The sequence below is a fragment of the Phyllostomus discolor genome, chromosome 10 (genome assembly GCF_004126475.2).
Source record: "Phyllostomus discolor isolate MPI-MPIP mPhyDis1 chromosome 10, mPhyDis1.pri.v3, whole genome shotgun sequence".
NCBI classification, from domain to species: Eukaryota; Metazoa; Chordata; class Mammalia; order Chiroptera; family Phyllostomidae; genus Phyllostomus; species Phyllostomus discolor.
In genome coordinates, this window is record NC_040912.2 from 35,563,379 (window position 1) to 35,579,305 (window position 15,927).

The 15,927-nt window shown below is 37.1% G+C and overlaps 1 protein-coding gene across 3 annotated transcripts in view; it reads left to right on the forward strand.

Moving 5' to 3' along the window:
* ELAPOR2 (endosome-lysosome associated apoptosis and autophagy regulator family member 2) overlaps positions 1–15,927 on the forward strand; it is a 184,453-nt gene that overhangs the window by 158,166 nt on the left and 10,360 nt on the right. For all 3 annotated transcript variants that reach the window (XM_028526179.2, XM_036010671.1, XM_036010672.1), the window contains 3 exons: positions 6,075–6,201; positions 10,960–11,138; positions 12,126–12,291. In XM_028526179.2, coding sequence (XP_028381980.1) covers positions 6,075–6,201; positions 10,960–11,138; positions 12,126–12,291 — 472 coding nt within the window. The remainder of the gene's footprint in view (positions 1–6,074; positions 6,202–10,959; positions 11,139–12,125; positions 12,292–15,927) is intronic.

A 15,927-nucleotide genomic window follows, 5' to 3' on the forward strand; every position in this document is an offset into this window, starting at 1 on the left:
TTTTCTGACTGAGTCTGTTGTTCTTTTCATGCCATCATGTTTTGATCTTTTTGTTTATTTTTTTCCTCCTGTTCTTTTTAGGCAGAGATTTGCAAGGAAGTGTGCTAAGCAGAGGCAAATATCACATTTATCTGGGATAACTCAACTGATCTGCATATCACTGGTGCCTTCTTTTCATGAGTCATCTTTCCTCAAATACAGTCCTCTTTATTAATGTTTTGAGGGAGAGGAAAAATGAGCATCCCCAATCTCTCAAAACTTACAAAGATATTTAATTGCTTGGGTAGTTTATAAATCAGTCTAAAATCATTTTGCCAAAACCTCCTTCAAATTCCAGATTCATCTTCATTATAAGTGTAGCCTCTGAGAATATTGTCTGTCAGAAAAGGGATGTTTCACAGTCCTGGTGGTGTTCAGTGGTTCCGTGTGCCAGGGTTTATTGCGCAGGCTCTGATTTATGTCTGTTAGACTTATTGGATGCTAGTATAGTGTTTTCTTTGGTCTTTGGGGAAGAACTGTGAAAGCCCAAAGTCTGTCCATTTTAAGTTGGTAAGAGCAAGAGAGTAATTATTGGTTAAATGAGTTCCTTGTTTTCTTTTTCTTTTTTCTTAATCCTCATCCAAGGACATGTTTATTGATTTGAGAGAGAAGGGAAGGAAGGGAGAAAGAGAGAGGGAGAGAAATATGTGTGTCCTGACTGGAGACCAAACCTGCAACCTAGGTATGTGCCCTGACCAGGAATCGAACTCATGACCTTTTGGCTTATGGGAGGACACACCAACCAACTGAGCCATACCTGCCAGGGCAATTCCTTGTTTTCTTTTTCCTCTGTACGATTTATGGACAAGTAATAGATATCTAAATCTGTGTAAGTTAACTTAAAAAGAAGGCAATAGACCTGCAAAGATTAAAACCAAATATTGTCCTATAACTTTAAAAAATAAGAAGACATATAAAGGCATTATGCACATAAGGGAAAGCAGTGAAAACTTGCTCTGATCAAGAACTGGGGAAACTCTAATACAGAGTTATTAAAATTATACAATTCAGACACTAATGAGTAATCTTAAGACATGATATAAAAATATCACAGAACAGTCATAAAATTTTAAGATCAACTTTGAAATAAAGTTGCTGAAGTTTTGCCAGGTATTTATGTCACTGCAGAAGATACAGAGTCGATAGATAAAAAGAACTAGGGAGTGCCCATTACTGTAGTTGGTCCAGGTCTCAATCAGGTGCTGACTTTTGGTTATTAACCCTCAGTAGTCTTTTGAAAGGGAGGTTTTTACAGGAGACTGGTAGAATTTTAGATGCCTGGATCTAAGAGCTGTGGATCAAAATACTTTATGTTCAAGGCCAGTCAAAAGTGATTTATGCTCTTCAGTGTTAGGGAGGACAAAATTGGAGGAAGATGCAAGTGCCTTGTATGCACCCCGCACGAGAGGGGTTTCTGCTAATGACAGGGCATCGTCAGCAGAGAAAGGCTGGCCTTCTTGAGATGCCAGAGCTGAGAGAGTCACTAGCAGCAGGTCAGAGAACATCACCCATCCCAGAGGATGTCAGTCTTTAGACCCCCAAGACTGGGACCCTCAAGAAGCCTACCAAAACCCCACACAGAAGAAGCTCAGCAACAGTCGTCCCCTACCACCAAAGGAGAAATGTTCTAGGCACGCAAGGCTATGGCCTTTCCCCCCAGCATCCTGAGACTGACTCTGGGAGGATCAGAAATGTACTGACAGCGTAGATGGATTTGTTTTAACTTCAGACTTTGAACAGAGCTTAGGCAAAACAATTTTACACTGCTCTGTCAACTACCCAACAATTTATTTTTTTTACTTTCTAAAAATAGCTTATTTTTATTATATTTTTTCTATTACCATTTATCCCCCTTATACTCTTTACCATCTCTACCCATGTCCCAACACTGCAATCCCCATCCTGTTGTCCATGTCCATGAGTCCTTTTCCTTTTTTGCTTGATCCTTACACCTCCACCCGCTCCACAGAGCTGTCAGCCTGTTCTCTATGAGTCTGTCTCTATTTTGCTTAGTTCAGTTTGTTCATTAGATTCGACATATGAGTGAAATCATGTGGTACTTATTTACACAATGGAATACTACTCAGCCGTAAAAAAGAAGAAAATTTTACCCTTTATGACAGCATGGATAGACCTGTAGAACATTGGCTAAGTGAAATAAGCCAACTATCCCAACAATTAATGATAGGTTGAGTATTAAGTCATAGTAGTTCCAAAGAAAACAAAATTTTTCTCCACAAATTTTTAATATGAACCAAGTAGAGTCTGCTTTAAGTAAAATGATTCATTTAAAAGAGGACACTAATAACTCATAACTCAGGCCAGTTGTGCCCCTAGGCAATGCATTATATTTTAGAGTTCAAGACACCACTTCTTAAAAAAAAAAGATTAATCCAAATTCTTACATGTTGCCAGTGCTGCCCTGCTTGGTAAGGCAATCCCAAAAGCAAAATAAACTGGGGAGCCTCCTTCTCACTTATCAATAAAACCAAAACAACCAGGTTCAGCTGGTTGTCCTTTCCATCTAAAATGGTCTCTCTGCCTGGAACTCACAGCACGCCCAGTCATCCCGTAGGGCTCTGGCCTTGCACGCCCCAGCCATCTGTGACTTTGTCCTGTCTCTCAACCTTTACTCTCTGGTTTCTCTGATGATCACGTGGACCAACAGTTGTAAAGGCAGCACAGCGATTGATGCTTCTAAAGAGATGGGGGCAGGCGGTGAAGATGGTGGGGACTCAGGTCATCCAACAGAAAAGTGTTTTATATATTTGGCAATAAAGCATTTATTGATTTAGTACTCACTTTTTTGTTCTTCTCTTAGTAGGAGAAAATATTTTTTTTCTTTTGCATCTTTTTTTCTATTTTCATTTTATGTACAAGCACTTTCAAAATTGTTACTGCTTTATATACCCTAGTTTCATAGGGAAGGCCTGAATCAAACTATGAAACTTACATTTATAACAGAGTCAAATTTAAATATTCTACATTTTAAATGATTCATTGGGTTAAAAGAATTAAAGAATCAATTCTAAATTAAACTGCTTTTAACCTGAGAGTTTCTTTTCAAAAGTGAAGTCTACCAAGGAAATGCAATGAATCATCGTAGTATTTTGACACCTCATGGCAGTTTATAAATGACATCAATGTCTTGATTTTCTTTTCAGTTCCTGTAGCTCTACCAGTTCTTTAGAAAGTGATGTGCATGGGTAATAGCATTTTATATTTTGCAGTGCTTTAAACTTTCCGAAGTTGTTTATTCATTTTATTCTTTATAATCACCCCATGAAAGCACACATTCTGCTTTTGACAAATGACAAAAATGAGAATGTGAGGGCATTGAGTTACTTATGAAACACACACCATCAGTTCAAAGTCCAGTTAGAATTGCAACCTAAGCCTTCTCTCCAGAGCTTTTTGCAATTTTGATTAATTTTCTTTTTTTATTTGGGTTCCTTCTTCTCAAACTTTAGCAGGCTTACTCTTTAATTTCCCCAAGATAAACAGTACCCTCATCCCTTTAAAACTTCTCTGTGTTGGACAGAAAAAAATGGAAAACAATTTGAGGAGGAGAGGTTTGTGCAGGAAAGCATATTGGATAATATTTGCTAAATGATCAGAAAAGTATAATTATTTTTAAAGTTGCAAGTCATTGTTAAGAAAATAATAATTGTATTCTTGAAGGATTCTCTTAATTAGTTACCCATTTTTTTTTTCCCAATTTTGGCTTGCTTTACTGATCTGGAGGGTGGACATTAGGAGTAATTTTTTAAAATTGACATTGTTTTTATCTATTGCATTTAAGATTAAATTTTTTTGTTTATTAGCCTGAATATATTTATTACTCTGCTTTTACAAACAGAGGAATTCAGAGTTCAGTCATTTTTCCAAAGAATCACTGTTCACCATTGTTCTTAACTCTGACAATAGTGGGCCTCTGTTTCTGCCGCATGTTATAAAGAACTTGGCTTTTACTTCCGTTTCCCCCATGTTCACTTAGTCTGCAGCACACAGACACTTTGGGAAGGTGGTTATGTAAAAATGCAGTCAATTTTTAGGCACATAGAACTTTTTGTGTTCATATTTTAGAGTAACATAATATATTTAAGTAACTAAGAATATGAAATTTTACCTTTTTAAAATGAAAATTATAGCTTTGACATTTGACGTCTTAAAAAGGGGTATTGTTTGGATTCTCCCTGTTATTCTGTGTCTATCTTTTTGCTATTCAGTGTTTCCAGACACCTGTGCTTGGCCCCAGCTAAGGCCTGAAGGAGGTTTGCAGGGCAATGCCTTGTATATATGTGACTTGAATTAAGGGAAGTGTAGTAGACAAATTAAGAGAACAATATTTTCCTAGTTTCACTGAATTCATAAACAAAACAGTCATTTCCAGTAGAAATTGTCCAAATACCTTCTTATTTCATTCAGTAAGAATTCTGTACACAGTAGCAGCAGGTTAATTTTTGGGCCATGTTGTGTTTATCTGCTCCTAAAATGAGAGTGGCAAGTTGACAATAATAGGGACAATAATAGGGCACCCCCACCAGAAAGCAGTTTCAAAAAATCTCTATTCAGTCCCTGCCTGGTGGTTGCACCTGTGTCTGAACTTCATCCAGCATCACTCAGTGATCAGTGGAACCACATCTTGATGGAAGTCACTGTCAGGTCAAGGAAACCCAGGATTGCAAAACATTTGCATCACTGAGCTGTGTGTTGCTTTGATGGTGGTTTTGTTTGTTTTCTCACTTTAGACAATTCTGTTTTCATGTTGTTTTGCACCTTCTACAGACTGTAGTTTGGTGTATCATTCTGTTCCCTAAAGCACCTTGTCTATGCACATTCCCTTAAACAGAAATTGCAACCTCCCATTACCACCCTGTGCCTACCTGGGTACCGACTGCTCACTCCTGGCCTTGCTCTTGAAGCTCCGGCTACAATAACTCACTTGTAATTTCCTCTCACTTCATCTGCCCTTTCATTCCTTTGGAAGGAATTCCCTGGCCTTCTTCCCTCCTATGCTGGCTAACTCCTGCTATTCTAGAATATTTTAGATTTGGTTTGGGCATCACTTCCACCAAGAAACCTGCCCAGAGCATTTTTTGTCATTATCTGTGCCTGTCTCTCCTTTAAGATTTTTAAAAAACAGTTTTAGAGAATGGTAATTCACATACCATTACAATTCACTAATTTAAAGCATCTAATTTAATGGTTACTTTATATTTTGGTATGTGCAAACATCACCATAGTCATTTTTAGAACTTTTCATTTCCTCAGAAAGAAAACTTGTGTACTTTATCCATCATCTCCCTGTACCCCAGCCCCACCCCAGCTCTAAGCAACCACCAACCAACTTTCTGTTTATAGATTTCCCTCTTATGGATTTTAGGAGAAGTAACATCACATAAAATATGGAATTTTTGATTGACTTCTTTCATTTAGTGTAATATTTTTGAGGTTTACCCAAGTTGGGGCATGTATCAGTAATGTATTCTTTTTTATGGCTGAGTAATATTACATTGTATGGATATACCAGATTTTGTTTATCCATTCATCCCATCTTAATGTTGATGGATATTTCCGTTGTTTCCACATTTTGGCTGTTCTGAATAATGCTTCTCTGAACATTCATGTATAGATATTTTTGTGTGTGAACACATTTTCATTTCTCTTGTGTATTTACTTAGAAGTGGAATTTCTAGATCATATGGTAACTTCCTGTTTAATTGTCTGAGAAACTACCAGATTCTTCCAAAGCACCTTCCCCATTTTACATTCCCATCAGCAGTATGTAAGGGTTCCAGCTTCCCCTCATCCTTGCAACACTTGTTATTTCCTGTTTTTTTTTATTCTAGCCATCCTAGTAGGTGCAAAGTGGTATGTCATTGTGGTTTTGTCTTCTTAAGATTATTATTTTTTGTATATTTCCTTAGTATCCACACATTGCATCTTGGTATGCACACACACAAAGATTGATTGGACTTGTTGAATGTGTTATGAAAGCTGTCATTTTTGTTGTTTTTCACTTTTCACTTCAGCAAGTGTCCAGCAGGCACCTGTGATGGTTGTACATTCTACTTCCTGTGGGAGAGTGCTGAAGCTTGCCCTCTGTGCACGGAGCATGACTTTCATGAGATTGAGGGAGCCTGTAAGAGAGGGTTGCAGGTAAGGAGCCAGCCTACCTAAGCAGAACTGTGTCACTGCAGATGTGATTATCAGTTTGACATTGCTTACATCATAGAAACTCGGATTCGAGAGCAGGGCTAAAGCTTATAGTTCACTCAATGTGACATTAATATGCATTTAAAATCAAATTTGGTAGCTAAACTCCCATATGCTGAAGTAGCTCAATATGTACACTGAGATTGGGAAAAGGAATTGTGGCAAGGGAGTTGTAGGCTGTGGGTATCTACCTGGATCATAAAGAAATGATATTATTAAGCCAAGGTATGATTATGTAATGCAGTTATGGGTATAATTAAGGTGGGGATGGATAACTGACTCGCCACAAGAAGTGTCTCTAAGAGTAAAGCATACATATGTATAATCAAGATCTTATTCTACATTTTCTCTTCAGTCCTGTTTGCTTATCTGCTTTTTAAAATAAAATTTGGGTTCAAATATATTTTTGTTCACTTTTTATATTTCCTTTGTCATTTAAACTTTTTTGAAAGACATGGTTTTTAGTTATTGACAAATGTTCATATATATATATATATAATTTGGGATTTAATAATTCTGTTGTTAAGACAGTTGAGAAAAATTGAAAACAATCTTTTTGTTTTCATTCATAACTCTGTAATGAACATGCATATTGGAAATTTGATTATTTCCTTAGAATTCATTACTATAAACAGATGAACTGGATTCTAAGAGATGGACATTTTAAAGGCTCTTGATACTTATTACTAAGTTGCTTTGGTTCTATCAGTTTGCACTTCTACTGGTAGCCTATTTTACTGCACCAGCCTTCAGTCATCACATATGAGAAACAAACTTTTCTTCCTTTAGACCACTTATTTACCACCTCACCCTCTCCACATTCCGCTGAAATGACAGTCAAGAAGCACATATGAGAATAAATCAATACCAGTGTGGAACCCTATTGGAGAGTAGGCAGTAGCGGATCAGAGGTTCCAATGAGTTTTCTGAGAGCCAGAAGGTAGATGGGGCAGGACTGAGCTTCAGGTCAGCATGCAGTGGGGAGCACGCTGCAGTGCTCATGGCAAAAGGAGAGCAGAGGGAAGGCATCCTGTCTGGGAAAGTGTTTCCCAGGCTTCTGTAATGGGCAAGTTGGAGGGCAGAAGAGTGAGAAGTCAGAATGCCCCCATCCAATCCATGCATTCAAGCATATTTGGAAGAAGTAGTGTTCACCTCTAGGGGGAACCCCCCCCCAGAGAACAATTCTCTAAATTGCTGTTTTTCAAACTTTAATGCTAGTGATCCTGTAGTAAGAAATAACATTGTCCATCAAACCCAGCTAGTTCACATGAACAAACTCAGACATGCTTAAAAATGAGATTGTTTCATGGAACAATACTTATGTTTATATTTAATGATAAAGTATAAGCATAACATTAATATAAAATGTTTTAATAACTTCATAAAAAATGGGGAAGTACCAAGATATACAACACTAAAACAAAAACCAGAAAATTTTAATTTAATTTGGCAAGTGTGCTTACCTGTAGACAGCTCATTCCAGTGTAGAGCACTCACGATGGTGTTGCTCACTCATCTGATGACTGCTGAGCCAGTTTCTTCTGACATTTTAAGGAGGTCAAGGGTAAAAAGTCCAAGTTCACAAAAATGGTGTCTTTTAAATCCTCATAATAATAATGGTATACTTTTAATGCTTCACAGTGGAAATTCATCTTTACCTTTTTTCTAAAATTATGATAAACTTACTAGAGTAAATGAAAAACTAAGATGTATTCTCTTCTTTGTCTACCAAGTTTAAGAGTTTTGAAAAGCTAAACTACCTTTTACTGAACTATTCTTTAATATCTAACATTTCTATTCTGTAAGGTAATAATTTGAGGTTTAGGACAGTGAGGTGGTATCAGTTTCTCTAATTTTATCTCATTCAAACTGTCTTCAGTGAAAAAGTTCTGTTCATGTATTATAAAAATATTAGGAGCAGATAGTTGTAAGGTGATTCTATTTTAAATATTGTTTTGACCTCATGAATAATATTTTTTGGAACACTTTGGTGTATGTGACATGTTGAAATATATGATTACCCCCCTTATTTCCAACTTAATTTGAGAGATACCAAAATCAGTTACATATACTCTTTTGTCATATTTAGATGCCAATTTTGAAAGTATCTGCCAAATGAGATTAAGCTTCAGCTGGAAAAATATGAAATGCCATTTGTAAGCCCATGTATCTTGCTTAGTGTATTCTATTGCAACAATAAACAAATGGGTGTGATGCAGTGAGTGGGTATGTTTACCTCCAACCTCTGAATACAATGTTTCAGAAACTCTGCTCTTCCATGATCTTTATATAATACAAAGGGCAGCTTTCACTTTGTTTTGCATTATGTCCATGGTCAACGGTGGATTTCTTTGGATGCTGAAGTGTTCTGGTAGAAAAAAAACAGTGATTGCAAAGTTATATGGGTATCTTTTAAGCTTTAAATAATTCCACAGTATTTCTGCCCTAGTTCTTGCTCCATGCTGCTTTGTAATTTTTCATTTTGTATGCCACTTCCCCAATTCTGTAAATACATCAAATCCAGATGTGTATAAAGTTAAAATCACACACCATAGTCCTTCACATATAGCTGATATAAGCTTAAAGAGTTACATAATGTGTAATAAAAGTTTTCTTATCAAATTAGATTTCCAAAATCTATGCTAGGTCCTAAGGATGTATTAAGTATTACTTCTAGATGTCAGATAGTAGTAAAGATTTGAAGAGATAACTGTGTGATCATTAAAGGGAATGTTTTTAAATTTAGCATCAAATTAATCTCACCCTGTTCACAAAATCTCCCTACATGCTGGAAGAATAAATTTTTCAGCTGCATTGTCAGCCATTTTCTTATTTGCCCATGACATGTGACTTAATGAAGGGATAAGACTTCCTAATTAATAGAGTGACTAAGAAATGTATAAAAGGACTAAGTTATAGATGACTAAGAAATTTTACCAATAGCTGGATTTTTTTGTTGGTCTGACAATTTGAGGAGTGTATTAAAAAGTTAAGTATACTAGGTTTACAAGTACCTTTTTAATTTTAAAGTTTTAGTGCTTTTTAAAAAATTAAAACCATCATGAGACATTAGAGCTTACTATTTTCACTGTTGGACATTTAATAAAACTGTATAAACTCTTCTACAGTCTGTTTTCTTGTTGGAATGTACTTCAGATGAAGTCAACATTTGCTGACTAGGATTAAATTTTTGTGTTAATTGTCATTATTTACACTTAGAGACGCAGTAGTCAGCTTGAATATGCCTCTTCATTTCTCACCTCATCTTTTTTATAAAACTGTGACCCATTTTAAAAGTAATTCATTCACACTAAGTTTAATGACAATGTTACATTTATCATGCACTGAAAATATTCTTAATTTTAATGTCCTTTTTCTAATCCTCACCCAATAAATTTATTGATTTTAGAGAGAAAGTAAGTAGGAGAAGGAAGGAGGGGAGGGAGGGAGAGGAGGGGGGTGGGACATTGATGTGAGAGAGACACATCGATTGGTTGCCTCCTGTATGCATCCCGACTGGGGACTGCACCCACAACCTAGGTATGTGCATGTGCCCTGAACACAAAGCAGATCCACAACCTTTTGGTGTATGGGACACAGCCTTTTGGTGTCACTCCAAACAACTGAGCCACCTGGCCAGGGCTTAATGTACTTTTAAAAAATACATTATGAAAGTTCTTATCCAGAATTTGGTTGAAACTTTTTCTCAAAGTAAATAACAATTCTTCTGCACATCAGTCATTTCATGACTGACTGCAAAAAATTGTGCATGAATATAAAATCAAATTAAACATTCTGGTGTTATCCTTGTGTTAGGGTGTTGATAAGTGCCATCATACACCAGAAAATTTAATGAGACACCATGAGCAAATAATTTAATGCCCCATAAGATTTAATGTCACAGGATATAATCATCATGCAGATAGCTACTGGTAACTGCATATGTTGAAATATATTAGGAACTATGCACTGTACTCTGATTTTTAGTTCTAATCTGTTTTATTTTATCTATTTATTTAAGAAAATTGCTGGTTGAGACCCAATATATTGATTTCATTATTCACTAGTTAGTTGCAACTTGCAGTTTGAAAAACATCGCTCTAAATAATTGAGTCACCTACTTTTGGAGGCTGAGAGCAAGCACCTCGTGTGGGTGGTTATTTTGGCATGCGGAAGAGGGATGCAGTCTGTGTACCTCCCCCTCCACCAGTCACTGCAGCCTGCCTCTCATACTGTATCTACTGCTCTTCTGCTAAGGGGCAAGGCTGTAAGAGAAATGAACCTACATGATGGGTAGGTGAAAACATTCCAATTATAATCATATTAAATAGCTAAACTTTCATTTAAAAACATGAGTCTGAAGTCAGAGATCATCAGGAATGTGAGGAAAATAGCCCAAATGATATATCCAGATGGAATCATTTTTATTTAGCTTCCTCAGCATGTAGCAAGCCTTCTGATCTGACAATCCATGGTTTTATTTGGTTTTGTTGCATTTTAATTCATCATTTCCTCATTCACTCTCTTCTGCATCTGCCTTACATCTTCTATATACCTCCTACATCTCTGGAGCTTCTCCTACATGAATGCTGAGTTATTCTCTTTGCCTACTATGAATAAAGGGCTAGCAAAACCCATCCCCTTCTGAATCTTATTTCTCATGTCATCTGACTGTGTGTGTGTGTGTGTTTTTTTTTTAAGGAAACCTTATATGTATGGAATGAACCAAAATGGTGCATTAAAGGAATTTCTTTGCCTGAGAAAAAGTTGTCAACCTGTGAAACAGTTGACTTTTGGCTGAAAGTGGGAGCAGGTGTGGGAGCTTTCACAGCTGTTCTGCTGGTGGCTCTAACTTGCTATTTCTGGAAAAAGAATCAGAAGTAAGTAACCTCACTGGAGTGACCATATAAAAGCATATAAAGCTGAAGAGTCTCTTTTGTGAATGTTTTAGACTTAATCATTATATCCGATAGTTTCCGTTAGAGACAAAAGACATTTCTCCTAGAGAAGGAGTTATAGGAAAGCCCTTTAAGAAAGCAAATGGAAGTAATTGTTATTCTGATGATTTAGAGATCAGAGACCATTAGAGATTATTCAATTAGACTCATTAAATAGAAAACAAAAGTGGAGGTCCAGGTGACTTAGGTCTGAGGTTGGAAGGCAGATTTTCTCTGCATCTATTTTTCTTGTCATGACATGATGTATTCTTGCCCCAACTTTTCTTTTTTAGTTTCATGTGGGAAGATATTTACAAAGAAACAGACTAATTGTATGAGGGAGTATCACCTTTATTTGCTCAAGGGCTCCAAGAACCTGGAGTTGAATATTGAGTCTAACTCCTGATTTTATATTGATACATTACATTATTTGACTCATTTAAAATGATTTAGGTGATTCTGTGAGAGTTCCACATGATGATATCTCAGGGTAATTGGAATATCTGGGGTTTTTGAATAGAGAGGAACTAGGGCTAGAAACAGTAAGGGCCAAAGCAATTGCCTGTCTGGTATTTGTAGCCTTATGACCTAAGCTTTGGAACACTGCATAGTGAGTTAGCTTCCAAATATTTATAAATTAGGAACATGCATTTAGACCTTAAGGTTTCTCTTTGTTTTTCAAAAGTTCATAAGTGGACAATTTAGTCTAGTAAAACAGTGATAGAGTTAATGGATTCACTGAAATCCTGGAAAAGATTTGTTTGTCATTGGTAGATGAAGATCATATAGTGTGATAGCCGATGGTGAGGAAAATTTGTCAGTAGAGCAACTACACTACAAGACAGTTCAATGAGCTGGTTTGTGACCACCTAAAATAAGTATTACTTTATATTAAACCTCCACTTTATCTATCTATTTGCTACTGCTTAGATTGGAGTACAAATATTCCAAATTAGTAATGACAACTAACTCAAAAGAATGTGAACTCCCAGCTGCGGACAGTTGTGCTATTATGGAAGGAGAAGATAATGAAGAAGAAGTTGTATATTCCAATAAGCAGTCACTATTGGGAAAACTCAAATCCTTGGCAACAAAGGTGAGAGCAGAATTTTAACCTGGTATTACTGTGTACTTATAAATTAGGGCCCTATTAACTTAATACGGTATTGTGCAAGCCCTGTCCTTCAGCATGTCAACGTCACCATCAGCATTCATCCAATGAAAATACTCTTACATGTTCATAAGGATGTAAGTACCAGACAATTCACAGCAGCATTGTTCTTACTGGCTAACCAAGCAGAGATAATCTTAAACACCTTCAGTATGGAGTTAGATAAAACACTTCCATACATTAAAGTAATGGAATACTGTGTGACTCTGCAGCTATTAAAGATAGAAATATCTGTGTCAGTAGGTCCAAGACCAAGTGAAAACAACACATAGACTGTCACACTTCTATTAAATATTCATTTGTGTTAGTATTTGCATAGCAAACCACTAACAGTCGCTGCTCTTTGGCAGTTTTGAACTAGTAGGTATCTTTAGTCTTCGAAGTAATACATTTTTAAAAAATATTTTATTTATTCATTTTTAGAGAGAGGGGGAGAGAGAGAGAAAGAGAGGGAGAGATACATCACATTGCTCGGTTGCCTTTTCCATGTGCCCTGACAGGGGAGCAAACCCTCAACCCAGGCATGTGCCCTGACCAGCAATTAAAATGGCGACCTTTCGCTTTGCAGGATGATGCCCAACCAACTGAGCCACACTATTCAGGGCTAAAGTAATACATTTTTGTCATGTTTGAATTTTTACAAAGATAATGTATCATAATATGTAAAAAGAAAAATTTTAATAAAACAATTTCATGTTCATTAATGCTTTTTAAAAATTTTATAATGAGATTGCCTCATGCAGAGAAAATAAAAGCTATGTGAACTGTTGAGGTATTAAATGTCCCTTCTCAGATCCCATCACATTTGTTGGCTTTGAAATGATTACTGTATTCAAACAGATAACATGAAGTCTTACATATTATTTGTAAACACACTTTATTGATATTCTTCATCACTGACTTGAAATAGGAGGAATTATCAGTTTATCTACTCAGGATTAAAAATAGAATCAAACAGAAGAACAAAATTACATTTGAAATGATTTTCTGAAGAAAGGATAAGTGGCAAAAGATGACATCTATTGAAAGCATTTTAGTAAGCAGTTCCTTATACTCAATTTAAACATATAAATATAGAGGATCATTTAAAAATAAAATTAATAAGACATCTCCACCTTCTAATGGTTATTCTTTCCTTAATATGGTAGTTTAGGAAGGACACTGTTGCTATGGAATAATGAACACACAGTGCTTGTCAAGAACTGACATTTCACCCTACTTTCAAGCCAATAAGTGAACCTGCCACAGTTTCATGGACACTTTAGAAGACATGAGCTTCCTAGACAGGGGCAAAGGACAGCTGAGCACTCACAGCAGGAGCACCAACTAGAATATCAGCATTTACACCAGTTCCCAAAGTCCCTCTGCCCCAGGGCTATGTGAACAGGAACTGATGACTGCTGCGCACGGGAATAAGTGGCATGTAGTACAGGAAAGGAACCCTAAGCTTTGGGAACTCGGATCTTTTAGGATGGGCAGTGCACATCCCTTCCCTCTGTTTCAAAGAGAGATACCATATTATCGTTATCGTACTGGATAGATAGTGCACCTGTTCATTGCTTCAGAGGGAGACACTATTTCCAAAACTGTAAGCAAGCCTGCCCTTTGCTCTGGAAGGTGACAGTACCTTATCTCCCAAGGCTGCTTTCTATACAAAGATCCCTGAAAAGATTGTCTAGTCAAAGGGAAATCAGTGTTTCACTCATAAGATGTTCAGAAATGCAAGAGAATCATGGAGAATTGTCTCCCAACAATATTTAAATTTCACTTCGACACCATCTTGGCTTCTGGTGAATTTTTCCATTAGTATAGCACCCTACTGAGTAGTGTGATTAATCCAACTGACTGAGGCTGGAATGAAATCTGGTCAATTTGCTTCATACAGCACTTAAGTAAAACTACTACTAACAGGACACCAACCAGCAAGATGAGACTAGCTTGAATTACTAAGCTCAATCATAACCCCAGGGATGCAGACCTAACTACCTGCACAAAGCCCATAAACCACCAAGGTTCACCTTAGAAAGCTAAGGGGCTTTTTCTTTCAGTCCCAGTATTGGCATTTCCACTCAGCCTGTGACCTTTTCACTGGTACTGAGATCTTGACTCCATAAGATTCAGGAGGAAAAGGGCGAAGGGAATTTTCAAAAATTTATAGAGACCAGTATATTTCCCACTTTGGTCAGCTTGGACCTCAGAAGGGGAACTTGGTGAGCAGTGCAGTCAAACAGGTGGTTCTTATCCTTTTTTATCTAGGGTGATGACAATTTAACAAGACAATCCAGGTGAGATTTTAGTAGTTGCACAGACTCTGTCTTAGTGCTTAAGGAGGAAATGTAGGACAAATATTTTGTCCATAACAATGTGTGGGCAATGAGTTGATATTAACCTGAATGCCCGAAAAGTCTGAAGTGGTGTCATTCATGACTTTAGCTAAAGTCAGAGACAAATTTTGTACCACCTTTTCTAACTGAATTAACTGCCCATAGGTTGAGCACACATAACAAATAATGAAGAGTCTCATTTGGGGAAGAGTTTCATTTGGGGAAGATCCTTGTTTTTGTCTAAGAGCAATATGATCTACTGGGGATGTTTCCATAAATAGTTGAAATATGACCACTCCTAGGGTGCAAGTGCAAGCCCCCTTGTTTTTAGGAGGGAAGCAAGACATTGGTGCACCTGGAAAGAAAGTATTATTTATAATTGTTGGGGACACCAAGTGGTACCTACATAGTTAGGAAATACGGGTTAACAGCACCTGCAGCCTTGTTGCTTCATGGTTCCTAATTCACCTTAAATAATGTGTCTCTTCTTTATCTTTGGGTAAACTGCCTGAGTGTAGTCGGTTCAGCTTTTCCTGTTTGTCCATGTCACAAACTGGTTGGTATTGGTCCACCTCATGGAATGACTGAGTGATGGCACTTGGGTTGGGGCCATCCCCTGCTGTTTCTGATAGACTTTGTAGTAAGGTTAAGGAGAATGACAACCAGATTGTTGTAGAGCATCTAGTGGGTATGGTAGACCCAGTAGTCCATTAAGTTTAAGGCACTTACAACAGTTCAAGAGAGAAAAAAATTAAGACATTTGGCTTCATGAGAAGGTGCCTCTGAAAAAAAATGATCACTAATATCTCTATATCCTTCATACCTCTCAGGGTCTAAGGTACCCCCTCTCCAGGTACCTCATTATCTGACTGCATTGTTCTCCTTCTGCCACAAAATCAATTTGTCCCATTTCAGTAGCTAAAACTTTACCTTATTTCTACCCATCCCCGACTGGCACCTAGACCTATGTTCTAGAACATTTAGGTGAAAAAGGGACACGGGTACTTTTAAAAACTTAAGGACACCCAGTGTGTCCCCCATCTTTGTCTGCATGGGCACAGGGGACTTGTTGAGCAGCACATTCAACCAACTGGTCATTATCCTTTTGATCTAGGATCCTGACAGAACAACAAGATAATACAGTGGCTAAACCAGAGTTATCTTTGAATCTTCTAGGCTCCTTTCTGGAGTGGTTACCACCAGATGAATCCTGGGGTTTGCTGTTGGGGTAAATAAG